At 38.1% G+C, this 25,092-nt stretch overlaps 1 protein-coding gene across 30 annotated transcripts in view; it reads left to right on the forward strand.

The window, feature by feature from the left end:
• RBFOX1 (RNA binding fox-1 homolog 1) overlaps positions 1–25,092 on the forward strand; it is a 773,250-nt gene that overhangs the window by 689,561 nt on the left and 58,597 nt on the right. For 23 of the 30 annotated variants that reach the window (XM_088064272.1, XM_088064270.1, XM_088064271.1 and 20 more), the window contains 3 exons: positions 1,588–1,648; positions 7,160–7,213; positions 21,050–21,130. In XM_088064272.1, the coding sequence (XP_087920398.1) occupies positions 1,588–1,648; positions 7,160–7,213; positions 21,050–21,130 (196 nt within the window). The remainder of the gene's footprint in view (positions 1–1,587; positions 1,649–7,159; positions 7,214–21,049; positions 21,131–25,092) is intronic. The other 7 variants (XM_088064268.1, XM_088064265.1, XM_088064282.1 and 4 more) reach the window with 1 other exon arrangement.

Genomic DNA, 25,092 nt, shown 5'->3' on the forward strand with positions numbered 1-25,092 from the left:
TTTTTTATTATTATTTCTTTTGTAATTATTATTATTATTATTATTATCATTATTGCTGAAAGGTGGATGACCTATTTGAAAAGAAAAGAAAGCTTTAATATTTTGAAGTTATTATTTTGGATGTTTTGTAAATCAATGGGTGCAGTAGATTCCAAAAACCAGCCAACAAAAAAAAAAAATTAGAAAAATTGAGAACAACAACAAAAAAAAAAGTGTGACAGACAAAACAAAAACAAACAAAAGGTTGTTGTTTTTTATTTTCTTTTTTTTTGTTTTCTTTATTTTTTTCCTTTTTTTTGTTTTTTTTTGTTTTTTTTTGCTGCAGGGTTGATGTGGGATCCACAGTGGCTTTCAAAAAAATTCTGATTGGGGAAGAAGCATCCAAAAGATGCACAAGAAACAAAGCCAGACTAGAGACCGAGCAATTTTCACATTTAATTTTAAGGAAGCCACGATGCTCTTTCGACTGGGTGGCCTGAGCCATCCCCCACTCCAAAAACCACCACCCATGTTTGCCATGCCGCTGGATCCCCTTCAACACTGCCTCAGTCGTATTTGTTAGGATTAAAAACAAAACAAAACAAAAATTAAAAAAAAATAAAAAAAAAAGAATTACCAATTGAAAATGCTGTCGTCTTTTGAGTAAGATGTTGCATATTTTGCCTTTTCATTTTCCCCCCTCGACGGTAGCGCTTAGGGCCCTCACCAAACTCTCAGTAACCATGGTAACTGTATACATACCCATGCTGGCGATGGTGCTGAATGGTAAGTGGAGAAGTCCATCTGCCGTTTCACGTATTTAGCGCTGATATACCACGTGGATTTTTTTGACTTGTTGTATTAAGTTTTCTTGATGCTACATTTTTTTCTATATATTGGTACGCCTGTAATTGAGTGTACGTTTTAAGCAAGCCTGGGAGGCACTGATTGGATTGAGGATATGACTTCGTGCACATCTTACTCAGATTGTTAACTCCATATTGTGTTAAATAATGCACCCTCTTTTTATCCTTTTGTTAGCTGTGATTTTAAAGCTTGAATGATTTTGTTAATTCTTGCAATGAAAAAGGCTCTTGTTCCAAGTGTTGAATGCTAGATGTTGCTTTTCCAATGGTACTTCTCTTCTAAAGGGTTATGTTGCACACTGCTAAAATTCGTTTGTCCCTTTTTTGACATTTTCTTTGTTTCCTTGTACCTTGTCTCTTTCCTTTCTACTCCACTGCATGTTCCTTCATATAATCTTTTTTTTTTTTTTTCTGTTTTGAGTATTTATTGTATCAGTGTTATCATGGAATACAAGCATGCTCTTAAGTCTTAAATTATGCAGTACCTTTTAATTTGCTTTTAATGTCTTTTTATTAAAGTTTAAATGATATGACGTTGCTTTATTGAAATGATTTGTAAGTTAAAATGGTTATGAAAGTAAATGTAATTATAAATAGTATGATTTTGTTATGCACCTGTTGCCTTCTATAAATTAAATTGCATTTTATTTTCACATGACTAATAGCAGTAATAATGCATGCGTTTAATAGTGACACGGGCCCTCCCCGTAACCCTTTCTAATCCCCTGTTCTATGTGCTTAGGTAAATAATGCCACAGCACGTGTAATGACAAATAAAAAGACCGTCAACCCTTACACGAATGGTAAGTGCATGAGCTCCCTGCTGTGGGTGGCTGTCCCCGCATGCCTGACCCCAGCCCCGCTCCGGGGTGTGCCACTCTGCTCCTCCCGCGTTCCCGGGGCTCAGACTCGCAGAATGTGATGGGCTTGGGCACGAATTCCCCTCTGCACTCACACTGGCTCCCCACTCTGGCTCAAAGCCAGGTGGGCAGAGCGCAGATCCTTTGGAGTCCCGAGGTCTGAGTCCTGTGGGTTTTGTGTAGGACCACGGACCTGACGGGAGAGCGATGCTCTCTGTTTGTGCAGTGTTGGTGTAGTGATGAGTGAACTGATGGGAGGATTCTGCTGGGTTTGGGGGATGGAGGGAGGGAGACCAGCAAGAATGTCTCTCCTGTAGAACCTTTTAGTACCAGGACACACATCTGGTCAAAGACCGTGCTCCATGTCTTCCTTCCACAGTTTGTTAGAAGAGGGGCAGACTGGTATTGGGTGCTGCTTCCAGCTTTTTTCTTTTCCCATGGAGAAATCAGAATTCCAAGCTATCCAAAAATAAAAATTCACTCTAATACTGACCTAAGTAGGTGTAATGTTGTACATTAATGATAGAAAAAGAATCCATAGCTATTTGAGGGGTTTGGAAACAGTACATTTTAAAAATGTTTTCCTTTGGGTGTGTTTGATCACATGCTTGGGTGTGCCTTTACTGCTTCAGAAATTTCAAATTCAAACAAGTTCCTAACAAAGCCATGACAAAGAATAGCACATGAACTGAAGTTAATGGCAATTATGCTTTCAGTTTTGCTAGACCGTGTAGTTGTTGGTATTTGCTTTTCAATTTAATTCAGTTTTTCCTGGGATTAGACTATTTTCCATTTTGAAATATAATGGATCATATTTTCTGTATTTGAGGTCTCATTAGAGAGATTTTACTAAAATCCAGGGCACACAGTGGCTTTATTTTTTAATGAAAGACTCCTAATTTTCTCGTAACACAGTAAAAATAAAACACAGGGATGGTTTTCATGTGACATGATAATTGAGCTAGTTAAAATGATCTAGAGAAAAAGGGGCTGAAATTCCTCATGATTTCTTAGAAACTGTTTTCTTCCTTGTTTTGTATGTAAATGTGAAGCTCAGAAAATTACACAGATGGGAAAATCTCCTTGGTTTTTCCTGGTTTTAAACATCCCAGTGAATCTAGAGAGAGACAGGAGGCTTCACTGGATCACATAAAGAGATTTTGTTGCAATACAGAGCTAAATTAACCATGTGCATGTGAGACTATGAGCTCTGCCTGCTATATTGTAATGATAAAAGTAGTTTTTCTATAAATGACGATGTGAATTTTGTATTCATGTTATCCTAAGGCTACGAAACTGCTCATGAGCGAATAACATGTTACCTATCAGCACAGCCGGTGCTGAAGGAGGGGAATGCTGGCAATGAGAGATGGGAGATTTTTGGCCATGTGGTTTTTGAGGAGGTTCATATTTTTGCCCTGCACTGGAGGATTACTTGGGCCATACATTCTCTCACTTATATCCAAGACCAGGATGAGCAAAATCTGTTGTTAAGTGTTTCCCACTTGAAGTGTTTTGTCATTTCCCGTCCTGTTCCATTCTGATCTAGACCTCACCAAAAGTATGAAATGCACTATTCAGTGCATAATTAAATAATAATTAGCATTTATTTATTTATTGTGAACCTAGACATCCAAGATGCTGCAGAATAATCCAGGTACCCACCAAGCAAACCTCTGATTGCGGTTCATAGCTTTTGATTATTTTCATATTTTACCTTTTTTTTTTAATATCTGAAGTCCCCTAAAGTAAACACACAAGGACTGTCACGTCCCTCTTGCATAACCATCACCAGCAACAAGGAATGAAGTGCAGACGTGTAAGGGGCTTCATTTAGTTTCATCAGTGCTTGTACCATCAGTCATCCTGGCATGGTACAAGTCTAGTTCTTTATCATTTTGTCAGGAATTAACCACTGCTAGAGCTGATTATTTATTGAAGATTATTGTTGTCTAAAGTAAAGGTCTCATCTTTTAAATAAACTATAAGGTCAGGTTTTTCCACCAGCACGTTAAAATTTGCAAGACTCTTCTGATGCAGGTAGCCAGAAACATTTTGTTTGCACATGCCTTTTTGTTTGCTTCAGAACCACTTACTCTTTAATGCCTCTCTTTATCTTTCAAACAGTGTGTTGTGACTGGCATGTTGTTGGCAGGTATTCAAAAGGTAGTTGGGGCACATGTTGTAATCTATCAAAACGTCAGGAACTGATATTTATTTTAATTTAAAAACAAGATAGGCTCTGTTTTGTGTTTCATTCCTGAATACAGCTGGTTGGTTGATAACAGGGCTTATGTTGTTAATAGGCTTGCAGAAGTCAGTAGATTTCAAGGCACAGAAACTTGTTGTTTTTTTTTTAAAAAAAAATATATACAGCTTTGTTCAAATAAGTGGTGCACTTTTGTGTCCTAAATGGTCTTTGAAATAAGTATGCTTTCCAGTGACTTTTGACTCCCCAAATGAGCAGTTGCTGGGAGAGGTTTTTTATGGGTTTGTTATCAGTCAGGATGATTTTGATGGCTCACCTCATGCTTTGGAGGTACAACTGCTTTCTCTTTGCAAAGAAATTCAGTGTCAGGAGCACTACATGTTGTCAAAAATATTTGAGACACTTTCAGATGTTCCAACCCATCCTGTTCACAGCTGTATTTTCCTCTGATGCCCATATTGTAATTCCAGATGCTCATCCAAGGGTTGTAGGGTACAGAGAATTATGGGCAAGTCCATTCAGAGAACTGCGGCAATAAAGGAGGAACATGAAACAGAGATATGTAAAAGGATAAATATATTTTAAAGTTTACACTAGTGGTGCTTTGGACTTGAGCCTTCTGTTGCCCTAAATTTAGATTCAAAATCAATCTAGTGCCTATTAGCACAGTTAAATCCTCTCCCACTCTCTGTCCCCCTCCCTGGGTAGCAAACAGGAGGGAGGGAAATGCAGTCACAGAGTTCCTTCCTACCCAAGTCTTTCTCTGGCCATGGTGGCCTCTCTGCAAAAATAATCCTCTCTGTGTTGCTGTGCCCTGTTTTGTACCAGAGCTTGTTACCCCAGGATCATTTCCTTCCCTCTGTACACTGGGCATGTGCTGCTCTGGATAACCAGGGGGCTGGGTCAGGCAGAGGGCTTTTTCCTTCCTTGGCTGGTTTTTAAGTTTCAAGCTTTTACAGTTTCAACTCAAGAAGGAGATTAATATTGTGACAATAAGAAAAATGCACAGAATTACACCCACAGCCGAGAATTTGCCTCCTCCAGCTGCTGCAGAAGGGTTACGTGGCAGCTGCTCGCTCGGATACATCAACTCACATCACACTTGATTAACCCACACAGCTATGGGCCAGCACATTGTTGGCTGACAAGATAAAGTTAAGTTTAATTACTGTTATTTTCACAATGAAGTATTTCCTCCATAGGCTTCAAAAAGTTAGATGAGACAGCCGTCACTGGGAGAGTGGTAAGGAGCTGAAATATGAGACTGCCTTTCAGCTGTGAAGAACAATCTGTGTCTTCCAAGATTATTTTTTTTTCTTTCCCTCAGACAAATTGTGGCACTGTTAGTGTAACTTAGAAGCTGAGAGATGTCTGTCAGCTGCTTTGACAGCAAAAGCTGACAGATCTAAAATTCTGTCCAATCTTTCATTTTGGGTGGTGTTGATCAGTGGTCTTCTGAGGAAGTACTGAATTTGAAATATTGGGTATTCCCTAACATATATAAAGTTAGATTTTTACCCAAAGGCTCAAAATTTGAATGATTTTCTGTCACACAAAATTTGGCTAAGAGATACGTTGCACTCTGATGTTCCTAAATATAATCCTGTGGAATTTAAAATTGAAGGATCAGGTAAAACTCAGGTGGTATTTTCGGGAGGAAAAACTTTTTAGCCCTTCTTGGCTGGGCATTTTCCAGCTTCCCTAACTGTCTTCCCAGTACACAGAGCAGCTGCAGTCGCTTCTACAGAAAAGGTGTCATGCAGAGCTGCTTACTCTGAACTTGCTCATGAGTTGCCTTTCAAAACCACCCCTCCCCTCTCTTACTGAGCAGTTAATTACTGAGAATTAGTTATTGTGCATGAGATAGGGGTGGCTTGAAAGGGTGGGAATACTTTGTTTGTTATTGAGATTTTTCATTGCACTTTTTCAGTCTCATAATGCCTTGATGTTTTATGATTTCCCACTGTGCTTTTGCATTACGTGATAGGGCCAAGGCAGAAATAAACCTAGTGTACATTTAAATTCTTCTAATCTCGGCTTTTGTGATTTGAAAAGCCTTGTTGCCAGTGTCTGGATTGTATTTTGATTTCAGAAGCAGTTATAAGTTCTATTTTAAGTACCAAAGCTCTGGAGTTTACAATATGCTTTTGCTCAGGGTTTGTTTGTTTTTTTTTTCTTTATTCCCATTTACTAAAAGTGCTTCCCACTCCTCTGATGAGATTGTGCCTTAGGAAAACCCCTAATTTTTCAGTTCCAGTAGTTCAAAATAATTGTCCACTTAAGGAAAAAGAGTGTGAGTGGGGGGAGTTTGCAGTTACCTGGAGTGGATCTACCTGTGGCTGAGCAAACCACAGGAATTGGCACTGCACTGCAGCTGAGAACACAAATGAGTTTGCAGCTCTTTTGCTCTTCTCTTGCCCCTTCCCCTCCCATCCCTCCAGCCTGGCTTTCTTCAATACCCCCCAAGCTTTGCACACCCCCAGTGTCTGCAGCCAGCCTGGGTGCTCCAGGCTTGCCTGGGAGTGCTGCACCAGGTGTGAAGTGTCAGCAATAATTTGGGGTTTGGCCAGAGCACAGGTACAGAAGACCTGTGAGTGCTGTGGTTCTGTGCCAGTGTTGGGAGGACAGTGATTATTTAAGAGCAAGGCAGTGGCTGATTTGTACCCTTTGAGACCTGGATTGGACTGGACCCACAGAGCCTGTCCTTCCTGTTACAACAGGCATTTCCATGCTGTGGCTGTGCTTTCATTTTGCCAGGGTAAAATCAAAATGCTCCAGTTATTTGGTTGCCCCATAACCCTCACTAGCAAAGGCTTATCAGAAATGTTTGTGTCCAGAGGATGAGCTGTCCTGGCTCCTCTGGCTCATAACCAGAGAGCCAAAACAATGGCTGAGAACTCATCTGCCCTGTTCTAGGGGCTGTGGATACCTGAGCTAGTGCTGGCTTCATTCCAGTGCTTCAGGGAGTAAATCCATGTGCATTTCAGCCAGGGTAATTCACCTGGCTCTTTACTCCAGTGCCACATGGCTGCAGAATGCCTTCTGTCATGACTTATTTCCATACCTCAGACTCTGATATTAACGATCAGTAATCAAAGATGCCTATGAAACTTGAATTACAATGACCTTTCTTGAAGTAATTTTGTCTGTATTTTCTATATCATAGTATTTATAGTAGTAATAATAATAATTGTTATTATTATCACTAATTGCAATATTAACTGTTATGTTTTTGTTTGCTGCAGGCTGGAAATTAAATCCAGTTGTTGGTGCAGTTTATAGTCCAGAGTTCTATGCAGGTAAGGATTGCTTTATTTTTGTCCCACTGGCCATATTTCATTTTAGTATTCTTTAAAACATGTAAAAGTACAGAATCCATGTTTGGTGTGAGGTTCACTTTCTTTGTGTGAGTCACATTATTTATAAGTCATTTATACATTTGTGATTCAAGATTTTACCTTAGCTGGGTGTAATAAACTTTATATAGAAGATATATGAATGTTTTTTTATTGGAAAATAGATAGTATAACATTAAATGTACTGCAATATCCTACATGAGATTTTATTTTATTTTGTATTTTAGTGCAGTCACTTTCTTCCAGGGATTCTTTAGTAAGGAACAACAGCCAAAAAATCTTATCTATAAATATATATATATGTAGTACATACATGTATGTAGACATACATAGGTATAGAATAAATGCAAACATAAATTTTTCCTGAGCATTTTTTTTTTTTTTACATTTTATAGTTAGATTTTCAGTTTGATGCTTTTGTATTTTAAATCTATATTTTCACCTGACTGAGACCAGATTCTGCTTCTGGGTACAGCTTGGAGTTTTTGTCTGCTGGAAGTCAGTCACAGCTAGCAGTAGTTTCTAAATATGCTTTAGGAACAGAATTGAAAATAAACTTATTTGTAGTCCAGTTGATTCCAGAAGAATTTGAATGCTACCCACAAACAGCCATCAGGAGAGCATTTTTCATGGGTGGTAGCTAAGCATGGGAAGAGTTTTTCTGCAGAAGCTGGGGAATCTCCACTCATGGAGATATTTGAGTCTCCAGTTGACAAAGCTGAAAAACTTTTGTTAATTTGAGTGACTTCAAGAGATGAAAACTGTTGAAGAGGACACTATTACAAACATATATTTCTGGTTAAAAAACAGCTTCTACTGAGATTGATAAAATTCTTCCAATTAGGGGAAAAGTGGCACAGTGTAATAAAAATACTAACTTGTCATTCATGGAATTGCAGTACTTGGTGCAGGCAGGATTTATTTCCTTGATGATGTATGTCTATGTTGAAAACAGGAATTTAACATTGATCTCGTTTGAGTAGTTAGTGAACCAACCCTGAACCTGCATAAATTAGAAAGTCAGAGTTATTAGTCATGTTATATAAATGACTTTGTGTTAATGACAAATATAATAATATTCCCGTAGCATAGTAATCAATTTTCTAATACGTATGCAGAATTAACAATCTGACTTATAATTGTCTCATGAAGTAGGGCATGAAGAGTTCACATAGTTTGTAAATTAAAATCAATATTTTCAATCTCTCCTGAAGGTAATTTTCCTAATTTACTGGACTTTTCCCTAACATTTATTTTGTCTTTTAATTATAAAATGGCAGGTTATTGATTTTTTTGTATAACCTCCTAAAGTCCCAAGTGCATTTTTATTGCCAGCACTAGGGAGGTGTTTGCCCTTCTTAATGAGAATCTTTAATTACCATTAGAAGAGTATTAATTTAATTTTATGAATTATGACATGAACACCACCACACCTTTGCAGAAAGTTCCATCAAGATACTTAATTTGTTTCAGTTTGGTTTTTTTTTTTTTTTTTCTCTTTATACATTCAGGCTGGTTTATGTTTGGGTTTCGTTGGGTTTTTCAGTGCATGTCAAATGCATTTTATTTATATTGACTAAAATACAATATCTCTCACATTTAAACACATAAACTTTCTATTAAACAATTTAGTTATAATTGTGCAGATCTCCTAAAGTTTTTAGGAAATGAAACAGTAAAACAACACCGCAGTTCTTGCATGTCAGAATAGAACACACTGACTTACCTTTACTTCTGGATTCCCTCCACCACCTTCCTTAGAGAAGAAGCAATTGAATATTTGAAGATGATAAAAATTAGAGATGTGATTTTTTGAGACAGAGTTCTACTTGTTTAGTTTGCTTATTGTCTCCAGCACTGTCATGATAAAACTGCACCAACTTTTTCACAGTCAGTGCGAGAAGTTCCTTTAACTCTTAATAAATGATGAAAAATTTGGCCACTTCTGAAATAAAGATGATACATTTACAGAGAAACTGTTGATTTAAAGTACCTTTAATCTTCATAAATAAGCGAAAAACAGAAGGTTATACAAAGCTGTCAGGATGGCACTGATGAATGGCAAATTCCCCCGTTTCTCAATTGCCGGCGGCGCCGCAGCCGCGAGGCTTCCCCGTATTGTACATCAAATCTGCCAACTCATTTCTGTGATTAAATATTCCATCAGTGCGGGCTAGAAGGCGGTAAAGCTTAACAAGATTCATAAGATGCACCACTTGAATACACATAACTCACTTCCCTGGATGGAGAGCACCCCGCGTGCGCAGGCAAATTAGAATTGAGTTAAATTACTCCGTAAGACAAGATCAATAGAGAAAGGAGAAGATCCCCTAATGCAATGCAAATCTAAGATATAGTTATGTCCTGACAACTTGAAGCAGACAATTAAAGTCAAATAGGGAGGAACACAATGTAAATCAACCCTAAAACCTTGAAGATAATGGTAAACAGTAGGTCCAGTGACATGATTGCTCCAGCTCGGGGTTTTTTTGGAGCGTACTTCTGTGAAGAAAAACCTTTATTGAGAAAATGTGTGACAGCTAAAAACAGAGACTCTGGGATGCACAGCAGACACTGTAGCAGGAGAGTATTACTTGGGGACTGCAAAACACTGGAGATGTACAAAACACTATGGATTTTTCTTCCTGGGCAGCCCTTGTGAGGCTGTTTCTGTGCCTGGGAAATGCTTGTGCTGCAGTAAATGACAGCGTGGCTCTTTAGCCGTGGTGGTGCTGGTGTGGATCTCCAGGGACACATCTGGGAAGGGCTCTCTGGAGACTCCTGCTGCACTTCCAGGGCCTGGCAAGGCTCCCTGATGGCCACCAGTTCATGCCCTTCCCACCCTTCTGCTGGGAAGTCCTAAAATGATATTTTAGAGAAAACTGAGGGAATTTTTTTCATGTATCCTTCCAGCTTTTCACAGAATTGCACTTTTCTGTATATGATCATGGACAGAAAATTTTTAAAAAGATGACTTTTGTCCACACAGTCTCCCTCTAGTAAATAAATGCATAATATTTAAGGGTGTTTTCATCTTATGAGAAAGGAATCCTTAATGAAGTTGTATTATCCATTTCTTATCATTTACAGTAAAATATTTATTAAATTATTCGGCAGGTCCTAATAAGGAAATTTGTAAGAAGAACTCTGTGATTTGTCTCACAAAGTCTTCATGGAAACTGGGATACTTTTTTCATCTATTTTTATTTCCAGCCAGTTTTAAATGCATCCCATAGTTTTCCTTTATTTAAGCTAGAGTCTGTTCTGCTCCCCATACATTCATTTATTGCTGGGAAAACACAGATTTGCAGCTGGGTTTCTTTACTAGGTATGCTCTGGTACTTTTTTTCTGTGGTTTGTTATAATGTCATTTTCACCTGTTTATTTTTATATAGTGTATATTTTATCTGTAATACCAAGCCTTTCTTTCTGCCTCAGGCAGTCTGACAGCCAGCTTCCATGTTGTTCCTTTCAGTTATTGCAGATTTTTTTGTTTTTCTCTTTTGGGTTTTGGAACAATGAATTTTTGAGCAATCTCTTGCACTCTCTGCATTGAAATATGAGATATTGTTGCACCTGTGTTACTACAAAAGATCAGTCCTGTAAAGCAGGTGGCTTGAGACACAGTAAGGCCATTTTAAGACTTTTTTTGTTCCTTGCAGAAACAGTTTTGTTATTCCTGTTGGAGAGGCTCATTTTTAGCAGTTCCCAGATGCAAGGTGGGGAAAAGATGTTACAGAAATCACCTGGAAATCGAGGGAATACTCCTTCAGAGAACAGTGGAATTCACAGTAACATGAGAAAATATTCTTGACTGGTCATCAGCAACAACCAATATTTCAGAAATTTCAAAATTTGACAGTGGAGAAAGAAAGGACTGAAGATTAGAGGTGAAGAACCATTAGAGCAAGTCACTGAGCACAGCTCAGTGGAAAGCAGAAGATCCAATCCTCCTTTTACTGAAGGCACTGTTATTTTTCCGGAGTTTTATTAAATTCTAGGAGTTTCAGGAGATACTTTGAAGCCTTTCTCATAGCTGAGTAGTTGTATTCACTTCATCAATAGCCTTAACCCAGTGAAGACCATTGTAAGCACCCAGTTTCTTGGGCAGTTATTCCACAATCACTGGTAAAATTTTCCCCATCACCCAAAATGCAAGAGAGGGGAGGAGTCTGTGCATTTTTAACTATTTTATAAGCCCTCAGAAGACAGAGAAGTTTTAGATGCCCCAGGCTTTTTGGCGTTTGTCAGCAGTATCCACCAACACTCAGATTTTATAACAAACTTTCTTTCAAAACTTTGTTCAGGAGTTTGGAATAGAATGTTATATATAATTAGAAGTAAAGAACTACCATAGCAATATATATATAAAACCATGCCCTTAAGTAAGACGAATCCAGGGGAAGAGAGGATTCCTGTACACTTGCTAATACTAATTCTCTTCATGTCTTAAAGCGTCTATTTCTGGAGTGTAAGAATACCTGGGATTCATTTCATCTTTCTAGTGTTTCTCTTTGAATTTAAATGAGTCTTGCATAAGCTCAGCAAATACCCTAGAAACACTTCTCAATGTTTGGAGTTTGGGAAGCTGAATTATATGCTTGCACAGCATTCTAATCCTGGGGTAAAAGTTCACTCTGTTGTATCTCTGAAGCAGTGTTTTTCTAAAAGCTCTCTGTCAATCCATAGATTAACTCATTTTACCATTTGATTACATACACTTGGATTCAAACTTTGCTATTGACTAATCAGATTTCCCTAAATGAATATATTTGCAATAGTGTTAGATAAGCAGCTTAAAGAGTTTTCTAACTACAGTCAAATAATTATTGTTTAATATTCCACCTGTGCTGTATAGATGCCACTTTTTAAAGTATAACACACAGCTGTAAGAGTTGTTTCAAAAATCATAATGTTAAAAATACCATCATACAAATGAGTTCCTAGGTAGATTAACACCACTGATGACAGCTAATGCATTTCTAAAACTCTGTGGAGCTTTTACAAGCCATTATAGAGGAAATCTTGGTTTATGAAAGATGACTAAAGCCAGTAGAAAAATGGAATTCAGCATCTGCACTAGCTATTTACTAAAAAAAATAAATAAATACTACTAATAATCCAGAATTAATTATGCCTTATGCTACATTAGAATGTGTTCTTCATTAAAATGTATATCCTCATGGAAACTAAACAAGTCTTATTCAAAGCTAATGCCAATGACTTTTTTTTTTAAAAACATTAATTTAGTCAATTGGTTATATATTTAAATCTGGAGCAGGATTAATTTACCTATATTCACCATTGTTTTGAAGTCTGCACATTTTAATGAGATGCCCACAGACAGTGTCAGTGTTACCCTTTTGAAGGCGTCACTCTTGGATTTATATCAGACAGGATATAATTGGGATTTGATAGCCTGTGATCTCTGGAAGAAATTTCATAGATTTGATTATTTAATTGTAAATCTTCAACAGCAGATGCAGCTTTATGCCAGAAGGTAGGAAACTGTTAAGAAGGGAGTTTTTGTTTCTTCAGTGTAAAAGTTTGTGAATTTTGACCCCAGTCTAGTATGGGGAGCCATTTGATACTGGATTAGGATGGATTTCTTCACAAACAGCATCAGTAAAAGCAGATAATCTGCATTTGCTGAGAGGTGGAGTTCTTTCAGAATAGGGGAGAGGATGTGTTTGGGGTTGGATCTCTTTGCTTGATGGTAAAATCTTGCTGAGATGTAGGTCTTGATCTGATAACCGTGTTTCCATGTTTCTCCTGAGTTCACATAGTAGGTTTCCTTGGTTTTTTTGTATATTACTTAAATAACCCAAAAGAAAGCCTTCTGAGGGGTCAGAAGCTCTACTGTCCTTTCTTTGTCATTGCATTTTTTCTAAGTTCTTGTGTTTGCTCAGATGTTTTTATTGTGGATGTAATTGACCAAATTTTAAAGGGTTAAAATAAGTTAAATGCTGTTCTTTCCTCTCAAAGAAAATTGTTAAAGAAAAATCATCCTTGGACTTCTCTTGCATCATTCTGGTGCTTCGCTGAAAATGTGTTCTATGGCTTCCTGGTTAGTGAGAGACCTAAAATTAGTTAAATAATTGAGGTGACAGCCTCTCCAGACTGGGTGTGGTGCAGGTTTTGGGGCTGGATTTAAATCCAGCTGTTTTAGGGCTTCTGCTCCTGTCTCACCAACTGCTTGGGGTGAGCCTGGGTGGGCACTGCCTGGGCCTGAGCTAAGGCTGCAAGATGCATTTTTAGAATTAAACTGGGGCTGTAATCCAAGTACCAGCCATGGGTAGATATAAAAAGCACTGGCTTGAGGATCTCTCAGAGAAAAATTTAAGACCAACTACAAGGTCATCATTAAAACGTTTGTTTGTTCAGAACTGGGTGGGATATTTGCAATGTCAGATAAGTTAGTAGCAGTTATGTGGAGGAATAAATTCCTCTGATTAAAACAATAACCAAGTTAGGAAGATCCATGTGTTAGGATGGACAGTCAGGCAGACAAACTATTCTGAAATGTAAAGTAATAAACTAATGTATGAAATGTAAAGTTAATACACTTAAGTGGAATGGAAAACAACTCTGCTCTGTGTTAAACCTTGATTACATCTGTAAATTAATGCTAAAGCAGTTTAAGATTATGGTTAATTGTATTCCAAACATATTGCTAATGTTTTCTCTTCCTTCTTATGCATTTTTTTCCCATTTTGAGCATTGGATGAAAGGATCCCCCAATGCAATATGTAATTGCATTTCATAATACTTATTGAGAGTAACTTTCAAAATACAGTTTTCATTCATTTATTTGTTATGAAGGTAGCTGAGAGGGGGCTGTGCAGGCTTTACAGGCTGTGTTGGTTTGGTGCTCTCAGATTTTCTTTGGAAATCTCCAAGCATAGAACTGCTTCTAGTAAAAGCGAGTGCTTTGGAAACTTTGGAAACATTGAATCACCATTTTTGTAATGGTTTTTCATGCTCCTGAAATTCTGGAGCCTGTCTGGGCTAGGAAAGAAATAGACTAGCTAAAGCCAGGATTATGCATGATGATTCAATTTTTGGTCTTTTATATTCTCAGCTTGTCATTCAGAAGAGAATTTTATTTATAAGTCAGAACCAGCATTCGCTGGTGTAAGCAAAGAGAACTGAGGGATTAGTAATTTGCATCTCTGCATCTAATTGCATTAGATTTGCATCTCTGTCTTACAGATTTACTGAAATAGGTAATTTACACAGAAAATAGTGTCTTGACAAAATATGAGAGGATAAAGCATAAACACATCCACTTGTAATCCCTGCAGGCCCATGTTGAAACTGGAGTGTTTGTGTTTGGGCAGAAAGGCTCCAGTTTCATTTATTCTGTGATTCTTTTCCTTTTGCAATCTTTATTCAACAGGCAGATGTTTGAATGCAACCCATTTTAGTTATCAGCAGAACATGAGTGCATTTTGTATATTTTCAAGTATCTTCTTTGAAGAAGAGTATAATTCCAGCTCAGAGTTTACTTCAGAACTTTATACTTCAGAATTTCTCTCATGTTTTTTCTCGAAGTTACAAGTGAACCAAGAACAGCCATCATTTACCTGCTTGGCTGCTATGTCTGGGACCTAGAAAGATTAGGAATAAAGACTTGATTTTTGAAAGACCCTGAACAACTTCATTGCAAGCATGTCCCAGTATAAAATAATGGCACTGAATGTCACAGAGTTTATGTGAGGTTGTGGAGAGACATCTTACAGTAAACATATTTTACAGGAAATCCTGATGGTACTACTCCTTTTTTTGCCCCGTTTTTAGACTTCTCTGGTGACAGTGTGGGGATAAGGATTTACACATGGGTGCCAGTGATAAAGCTCACTAAAGAGCACAGACAAACTCTCTAAACATGGTGCAGATTTTGGTGCAAGCACCAGCTGAGTTGGTGAAATTTAGTTTCAGTTTAGTTACCAGACAAGGAATGCCTGTGGCTGATAAATAATTTTTAAATTATTTTAGAAAGGGCAGTTTACTGGAATTGCTTTACTTGGTGAATGGAAACATTATATTAACTGTTCCTGCAGTGCAGCCAGTCTATGGGAAGGCTGGCTTGTAAATTAAATTAGAAGCAAGTCAGTCACACAGTGGGTTTTTAAGCAGGCAGGAGAAGGAGAAGAGATCCCTGTTATTATGGGATGAATTCTATGTCCTGCAGAGAGGGAACAGGTAGGGAGAAGGGGAATTAAGGGGGGATTATCTCATACTAGAGCTGCAAAATTTGTTGCTTCTCTGATTTTTACTTGCATGATATTGACCCCTTCCAATCCCGATTTTGACAGCATCCTGGATACTGCACAGGAATAAATGGGGAGAGAGGTCTGTTTCCCAAAAGCTGGGATGGTCTGCAAAGAATAATTGGAAGATTCATTGCTGTTCCCTGAATCAATGCCACAGTTCATTGGGTGCCTGGGGGACACTCTAAGAGGGGTGGTAACAAAGAAACGTCCACTATGCTTAGAAAAGTGTAAAAAAGGAAAAATAACATCTTAAATAGAAGTTTTGGATGGACAGGTCCCAAGAAATTTCTTAGAGACACAAACCTTCACTGCCTGGTTTTTTGGTGTGTTTTTTTTCCCTCCCTGTATTTTAACCAATGCATTCCAGGTTGTATGTGAGTCATGGACTTACTGCATAAATGTATGTATAGAGCACAGATTCTCATTACCAGCAGCAAGCACTCCCAGGCTGTTCAATAATTGAATGTATTTCAGGTTTGCTGTCAGAAGGCAATATAGGAATGGGTTTGGGCTAAGGAAAAATCACCTTTAGACATCATCTGCTTTAGATTCTCCTCCCTCCCCTCTTATTTAAGTGAAACTATATATAAGCCTTGGTGGGATTAAACATAGGTTTTGTTTGTATTTTTAAGATATTGGAAGAAAGGAGTCTGGGGTTATGCTACATTATTCCTTGTTAATAATGGATGAAACAATCCAGTGTATCAAGACAACCATCCATGAGTGGTTGTGTTAAATTCTGAAGGCTATTATTCAATTTATAGAGATCCCAGATAACTGAAGGCCCTCACAGAGCACTTCTTTTTAAATTAACAGCATATTTTAAAGCATGCTAAGTCTGTGTACTTTGACTATTGATACTGAAGGGCTAAGAGAGCACTTAACTACTATTATGTATTCAAGAGAGAGGCTGTAGAGGCTCTCTTTAAATTCCCTAGTCAGAAGGGACAATAGAAGCCAACATACACTATTACTGCACAACAGGAGCCTTTTATTACGTGTTTCTGATCCATTTCTGCAAGACATCTTAAAATAATCCACCACAGAACAATATTTCAGACCAGAAAAAAAATAGTGCTATTTCTGTCTGAAAATGCCAATCTTAAATTACACTTTTAGAACAGCAAACCATGAGTGGACATGGATCTTTCATACACTTGCAAATCTCCTGATTTGTTCATGAGAGATGCAGCTTTATGGTTTTATTCAGGCATTGAACACCAGAGCGTTCAGGAATAATAGCTGCTGTAAAAGGCACAAAGGAAAAGAGTGATCAGAATGATCAGAATTAACTCAGGGAGAACTAGCTATCACCCAGCTGGAGTGGGAGAAAAAGAAAATGAAAAACAATCACTGAATTCAATAAAGAATGGTTTTTTTTAGATTTAGATTACACTTCTAAAATAACAGTTTATAATAATGTAGGCAAAGTGGGACTCAAATAGCTCCGTTTTTTAATCACTTTTTTCTGTGGTTTTGTTTGGATTTCTTTGTTTGTAAATAGTATTAAAGAATGGATGAACTGGTACTTAGTTGTGAGAGGCAGTAAGAAGCTCCTTTTGATAATACAATAGAAAAAAATATGTGTAAAGATGTTTACCTGGAAAGTTGAGAGTACAAGGGATTAGAGTAATGGAATCATCACTAAATCTCCCTGTGTGTAGGAAGTTACTCAGTTCCTGTATTCCAAACACTCACTTTAGGTACCTGTGCAGTAAAACCCGGTGCAGCCCATATTGAGTTGTTTAATTCCTGTCTCTGGAAGCGTTCTGTGCTTGCCCTGGTGAGAAGGCAGCAGCTGGGTGCTGCAGAGCGCCCAGCACCCCTGTTCTGAGCTTTCCATGGAGCTCTGCACATTTAGGGTCCCTGGAGTGACAAGAACAATTTTTTTTCCCCGTGTCTCACTTTGTTGTGTCCCAGGGCAAACCCCCAATAGGCAATGTCTGTACTCTTCTTTTTTGTAATGAATGTAATGGAGAATAAATACCAGCACTGTAAATTGGAAACTTTTGGTTCATGAGCCGAGGGACTCGTGCCGTGTGTAGGGTGAGGGGATGCATTGTGGGCTCAGTTCTCTGTCATGGTTTATAAACTTTAAACCATTGCCAGGAGAGCTTTCTAGAACTTTCATCTGCTTCCTGTGACAGGAGAGCTTTCTAGAACTTTCATCTGCTTCCTGTGACAGGAGAGCTTTCTAGAACTTTCATCTGCTTCCTGTGACAGGAGAGAGCCGGGCCTGTAATCGAGGCCTTGCACCATTTTTAATTTTACACCAACAACATCACTTGAGCTAATGGTGTATGTTTTTATCTACAGAAAATGTTATTTCAATTTATGCTTCCTCACACAATACCATGAGACATTCCAGCTAATTGTGTAAGTTCTTTTCAACTAATTGCAGGTCTTTGCTCCCAAAGCTGCCCCTAGTGCTGGCTACACAGTGGTTCCAGTTAAAAGCTGTTTTTAACAGAAAGGGTTTAAAAATCCTTTATAATTTAGTGGGTGAGTCCACATGTTGATCCTTGGTGTTACTTCTTGGCACTTGGAGAAATACAGTGATATTTTTTAGCTGTGTTTTACACAGTGGGGCAGTGGGTACTCTCTGCAGCACCACGAGTACGTTCATATTTCTTAGATTAGATTAGTTTATCTGCATCATGTAAATAACTGTACACAAAAAACTTCTTTTTGAAATATGAAAAAATGAGGGGAAATGCATTTAGTCAGAGATCTTGAAACCACTGGGAACTGAATTTTAAATATTCTAAAAATATTAATGACTGCACATCACTTTTTTTCACAGTCCTGAATATTTTTAGAGTAATTATTTCTCAAAATAACTGTGGTGCTTCAGCAAAGGACCTCATCAAACAGTACGTTCTTAATCATGGGCTGGAGGAGAAAACAGTGGAGGAAGAGAAGGATGAGTGGGAATAGTCTTTGATCTTGGGAAGTCTGGTTTTGTCCGTGCTGCCAGGCAGCATTCTAGGCGTGAGGCTGGGTCTCTGCAATTCCCCCAGGCTGGTCCCCTCTCTGTCCCCTCTGCCTCTGCTCCCTCCAAACTTTATATTAAAATCCTCTTCATTAAAAAAAAAACCCAAACAAATTTTTTGTTCCATCACACTAGAATTTAGTGTTCTGGAAGAAAAATAATACTTTTTTTTTTTTTCCCCACTAGGGAATTTATAAATTGTTTCTGTGTTCTGAGGTTTATCCAAAATCTTACTGTAAATAATTCAGTCTTCCCTTCATTGTATGAATTTCAATTTAAATATTTTTAATACAAAAATCAGATGCAGAAGAAAGAATCTTTTCTTACTAAAATAGATTTAAAATGTTCCGTATTTTTTCCCAACAAAATCTAATAATAATGTTTTAGTTATCAGTATTAATATTATGTACAAATTTAAAGGCAGATTGTCAAAATATAATTAGAAGGCTCTGTTCAAGAAATTAAATACACTCTAGTAGCAGAGATGAAAAAAGCATCTGTTTTGAAGTACTTTAATTAGAGATTAGACAAGTAGGGAAAATTAGATTTGTATGAGATGAAATCAGAAAAGATATAAAATTCTTAGCTACAAAAAGTAGGAAAATACCTATAGAGCATGGAGGAAGCCAAATGTTACCTAGGATTTGTGGTGAATAATATAAATAAACTGTAACCTTTGACTTCTAAAAATCTGTTTCTCTGTTTTCTACGCATACTTGAAGTCATTATAGTTATATTATTCTTAAGACCTAATGAAGATGACTGATTTTCCTAATGTGTTTCTCTCAGCTGGATGAGTGCCTCTGGGTGTTCAGCTCACTTTCATTTGCAGGCTTCTGCAGTAGCTCAGCTTTTGAAGCATCTGTGGTGTTAAATTCATCCATATTCCAGTGTACACATTCCTGGGGTCAAATGACTGTGTGGATAGGGCTTATTTATTTATTTTTTTTTTATATTAAAGCTGAAAATCCTGCTTGTAATTAGGCTCTCAGTAGCTGCGTGTTTATTTGCCAGCTTCCACACAAGGGCTGAAGGCTGAGATATCAATGCAGTCAATGATGTGTTGTTTTAAAGTAAGGGGGAGAATGAGCTTGTTTTATGCTTTGTCTTTTATATTAGTTGTGGATGGCTGGAAAAAAAGCAAGCATCTCTAAATCCTGCTAGTTAAGGGTGTGCTATTGTCTGGGAAGGTTAAGAATGTGGTAATTAATGAGATTTCCAGTAGTCACAGTCTTATATTGCATAAATTACAATAATTAGTTTATTATTCTTCAGTATTTACAATATTTCTCCTTCAAGTGACAGCTGCAAGCAACAAAGAAAGAACTGGTTAATGACCGAAATTTTTTTAAAATATATTTTGAGAGAGCTCTGGCCCGGTGAATGGAAGTTGAAAATTGCTTCTGTAATACTGTGCAAATTGTGCCCACCATTTGTACTTAATCCTGTCCTCCCAAACACATTGGACTCAGCTCAGTGCACTTCCATTGCATGTCAATGCAAAATGTCTAAAGTTTCACAAATTCCATAAAGATTTGATGGGTTTGAATTGTGTGATTCACAAATCCTGACAGCTTGAGGCATGTTAGTGTATGTGTGTACAAAATCCTGTGTGTGTATATACAGATATATGCACATATATCTGCAAAACCAGGTGTCTCATGTCCCACTCTTCCTGGTGGACTGCATTCCAGAAGTGAAGAAGTTTCTTTCCTAGTTTGAAAGTACAGTTATTTCAACCTCTGATCAATGTTCAATGTGTATTCAGCTAAGACTGCTAAAGTACAATTTTAAAAAAACCTGACACGTTTTATTTAAGTTATTATAAAAGAAAACAAGAAAATAACCTCAAACTAGTGCAATTTGCTCAAAATGAGCATTGCAAAAGCGTTGGTTTAAATGGTTTTAGTTATTGCTTTTACTTTTATTCATTTGGGGAAAAAAAAAAAGTTTTATCTGGTTTTGTTCTTAATCCTGAACCCAGCTTATTTACTATGAAGTAATATATTTGCACAAATATATCTGTGCATTGCTGAGTTCAGATGTGTCAGCGCTCACTTGGCGGCAGCGGGAGCGATGTCCCCCAGCTCGGTGGGGCGTGATGTCAGTGCTGGGGATGCTGCACATGATTTTCCTGCTGTGTTGGCTCCAGGAGCCTGATTCCAGGCAGGGCCGGGGGCTGAGGAGGCAGCAGCAGGGTGGGGAGGGTGGCTGGGTGCTCCCATGGGCAGCACTTTTGGGAGAAGCAGGGTGAGAGGGAGAGAGAGCGCCAGGCCGGCGGTGCCGCGGGGTGACGGCAGCGCTGGTGGTTCTGGGGGCATGTCTGTGTTCTGCTTTTGCCAATGTCAATGTGTTCATTTGGGCTCTTTCTGCTTTGAAGTCAAAGGACAAAAAGCGCCCCCGGTTCAGCGCACCGCGCCGGTTGTGACTTGATTTCTGTTTTGAGATGAAAACTGAGGTTTAGTTGAAGTGTTCCAAAACCAGATACCACTCTCTCTCTCTTTCTTGTAGGCAGGGTGCTGCTGTGCCAGGCAAACCAGGAGGGATCTCCCGTGTACAGTGCCCCCAGTTCACTAGTATACACATCCACAAGTAAGCTAGTGTTATGGCTCGTTTCTTGTTCTGTTTTTGTGACAAAAGCACATTAATGTGAATTAAGCCCCCTAAAAATGTCAACTTTCCCGACAGCTCTTGTTAAGGTAAATGTGGTGTTTATAAACATATGTAAGTAATGTCAACAGATAATTCAGTGTTTTCATTTGCATCTTTGTTCTCAAAGTATATTTTGTTAAAAAAAAAAAAAAAAAAAGAATTCTATATTGCAATGCTGTACAGAAATGGTCAAAAGCTCTACAGTAACAGTGACAGCTTTTGGAATCCAGTACTGTTGTGTGCTCTGCATTTCGTGTAGAAGATGCTGTTTTTCTTCTTCTGTCCTGCTCACAACTGTGATTTAATACACAAAATATCTGTTACCATGCCACCATTTGATTGGGTCAGGAAGCAATTAGATATGAAATATTTTTTTACAAAAGGGACAGCCTGTATGAAAGGGGGGTATTTTTAGCCATAAAAACTGCCCTAATAAAAGGAGCAGAGAGACGAGCTGACATGATGGATGCTGCCATCAGCCATTTTTCTGTACAATACTTTGGAGTGGAGATGTGTCCTCTGAAATTCTGAGCAGAAACCTCTTCTGAGAGTGTTTAACATTGGATTGGTTTTACCACTGGTGCTCATTCTGGCATCTAGTGATGAGAAACCTGGAGCTGAATGCAGGAGCAGGAACTGCTGCTCACAGCAGCCCTGGCTCTGTGTTCATTGTAGTCCTCTAAAGAAAATACATGGTCTGATTTAACAGCATTATCAGATATGCTCTTTATGAAGATTTCATTCAATCCAGCTCCTGGAGCTTATCTTAACTACTAAAATAATTATTTTTTAAATTAAAACTAGGAATTAAGGCAAAAAAAATCCATAGTGATCATCTCTACAGTCATGTAATTCTCTTATGTCAAACAATATCAATGGCATCGCTAGAGCTGCTGCTTTTCTGGGATTCATATGGGATCCCCTTTAAATGAGGATTCTGGAGTCTACAAATGCATAGTGAACTAACCAAATGCATAAAGTGTTTTAAATTGCAAATTAAATTGTCACTTAAGTCTGCGTTTGCTTCCAGGTGCTCCAAGAATATTTTCTAATATGTCACCTTTCCCTAGCAGTGGGTTTTTTTACTCCTTGTAGTAACAAAGAGATATGAAGTACTTACAGTTTAAATTAATGCTCCCTTTTGGATGTTTTTAGTGCACTCCTCCTTTTTGACTGACAATTGTTTTCCTAGAAAATGATCCAAACATTTCACTTATCTCACTATTAGGGAGCTTATTTTAAAGAAGAGGGGACAGTGTTTGTTATAATTTTCTGATAATTGTTCTTCTTTGAAAGCTTTTAATAAGTTTACCCTGTTGCTTCCATTGTCTCACTGAGTTGTACCCCAAGAATTTTATTGCTGGGATTGCTGTTTCCATCAGATGATATTTCCACTAATATTGATTCCCTGAAGAGACACTGTGAGCAAGCTGAGCTCTGGAGTTCACTGTTTCCATTATGTGTCCTGAGCCAGTCCTGTTGAAAAACCTTATTTTGCAGTGGTGCTCCTTGAATAATGATATCCTAACAAACACCTGTTTGTTTTCAATTATGCCAAATACATAAATAAACAAGCTTTGCCTATCTGCCTCCCACTGGGCAATGTGTAATACACAGTTTCATAACAGGCATTGCTGGTAGCCCTTGCAGCAGAAATTATTACACGTTTTTTGAATCTGTGTGTTGGCAAGTCATGATTTTTCCACTATTATGTATAGAATTTCCTTGCCAAAATGCAGTTTCCCCTACAGGGTCACAACTCCTAATAGCACAAAATTACTACAATTACTAAATATTGTAATTAGGTTTTTTATGTCTCTCTATTACAAAACTTTCAATAAAGATGTAAAATAGCTTCATTTCTGTAGGAAATTCCACTAGAAGTGAATAGAAATGAAGGTTGACTTTCGTCTCATTTCTTTTATTAGTTTAAAGATCTTCTATATTCCATTTTTGTGCACATTTGTAATATTGAAATTATAACTGATAAGTCGACATTAGTGTCTAGGAGATGAATACTTGTACTATTATCATTCCATGTAGACAACAATATTGCAGCCTTCCTTTTTGAATAATTTGTTAATTGTTTATTCTGTTACTGCTGATATTGTAACTGTGTGATATTTTACAACTGCTTACAATGTAAGAATTAAAAGGTTTTCAATTTGTAATGATTTTATAACAGAAGGGAAAGAGTCTGCTGAGATTTTTCTAAAGCCATCTGAGATAATTGAAGTTCACGGTGTGCTAATGGCATTTAGGAGTTTACAGGTATTTGGAAGAGGATAGTCCCCATTTTTCAAAGTGTTGTCTAACTTGACTGTTCATCTTTTGCTCCTGGGTTATAAGGCATGAAGGACTGGAACATGCTTTTAAGATGTATTTTTCTTAATTTGGCAAGCTTGGTTTCTCACTGAACTTGCCGGTTTGTAATTGTACTGGTCACTGGTAGCCTCTGATGACTCTGAGCACTCTTACCCACTGGCTCTGCAGAAAGCAGACTGTAGTTCTTGGAGCTGCTCTTTCTCTTCTGATATTTCATTTCTCCAGGATATATTTTATCTATAACACTATACATTTCCCAGCACAATGATTAGTTACACCTCTGAATACGTCAAGAGATGGAAACATGGCTCTTCTTCCTTCCATCACTTCTGGCCCTTCGCATAATACAGAAAGAAATGAGCTGTTTCTTCTGCAAGCAGTGGAACAAATCAGCAGCAATAGTCTCTCATGCCTCATCTGTTGTCTTATGCTGAAGGAGAAGATGGGACCTGGATCAGTTTTTCATTTGCACATCTATTGTTGGAATAGATATTTTTCTTTTATGTAGAAAGCAGAGTTTCAGCATGCCGTTGTGTTCCCATCCCTGGGTGGACAGGTCCTGTGACAACCATGGCCATGAAATCCAGGCAGGAAACCTTGGCTGCTGCAGATTCCCACAGGATTGGCATCTCCAGGGCAGAACTGATGCAACAGATTTCATTAAATCCTTCATCATTGCCATAATGCAGACAAGTATTGAAAGGAGTTATATCCAGCCAGGAATGACTGGAGTTCACCAAATCCCAGTGAGTCAGCACTCACTGGAACCTTCCTAGAGCCCAGGATATCTCACTGAAAGTAAATGAAACAGCTTGGCTGCACATAACTGATGGTCTTTTTTTACCCTCACTTCCTTAGAATAGTTGCTTCCACAGAGAATTTTAAAGTCCTGAAGAAACTTGTATCTACTGGTAAATAAGAAATGTGTCAAGAGTAGTTCTGGAACTTTTCCAAACTGATGCCACATATGAGTAGGATCCATGAGAATATGAAGACACTGATGGACAAAAGGAAGATTCAAAAGAAGAAAAAAATTTCCGTGCCTGAATGTGTGTATCAGTTTTCTGCCAAGGACAGTAACACAGCTGGGTATGTATGGTTCAAAAAGGCAAAAATACAAATCTGAATTTATGCAAGAACTTTTAAAAACTGTGTTGTGCCTATTTCCCCCCATTTTTCTATAATAGAAGTGTCTGAAAATGTGAATGAAGTAGAAGCTTATCAGAGCCAAAGCATGGGGAAGAAGGAAGATAAGAAGTTACAGAATTGTAAAATAATTCAGGCTGGAAGGACCAGGTTGCAGCAGAGCACCTCTAAGGATGGAGATTGCACGATTTTATGGGGTCATCCATTCCAATGTCCTGGCAGTGGAAACCTCTCTTGTTGCAAGTCATGTTTGTTGTTCCTTGTCTTCCCAGCACATGCCTGGCTCTGTCCCCCTGATAACGTCCCTGTCCCTCGCAGGGTGTGGAAGAGGAGATGTGTTTCCAGTAGAAATCCTTGTGCTCTGGACTGGCTCCCAGCAGCCCTGGGCCCAGCCAGCCCTCGCTGGGGTGGTGGGGCAGCAGCCTCAAACT

Source organism: Pseudopodoces humilis, chromosome 18 (genome assembly GCF_049639895.1).
Source record: "Pseudopodoces humilis isolate 2021_Gansu_Grassland_sample_001 chromosome 18, ASM4963989v1, whole genome shotgun sequence".
In the NCBI taxonomy this organism is placed as follows: Eukaryota; Metazoa; Chordata; class Aves; order Passeriformes; family Paridae; genus Pseudopodoces; species Pseudopodoces humilis.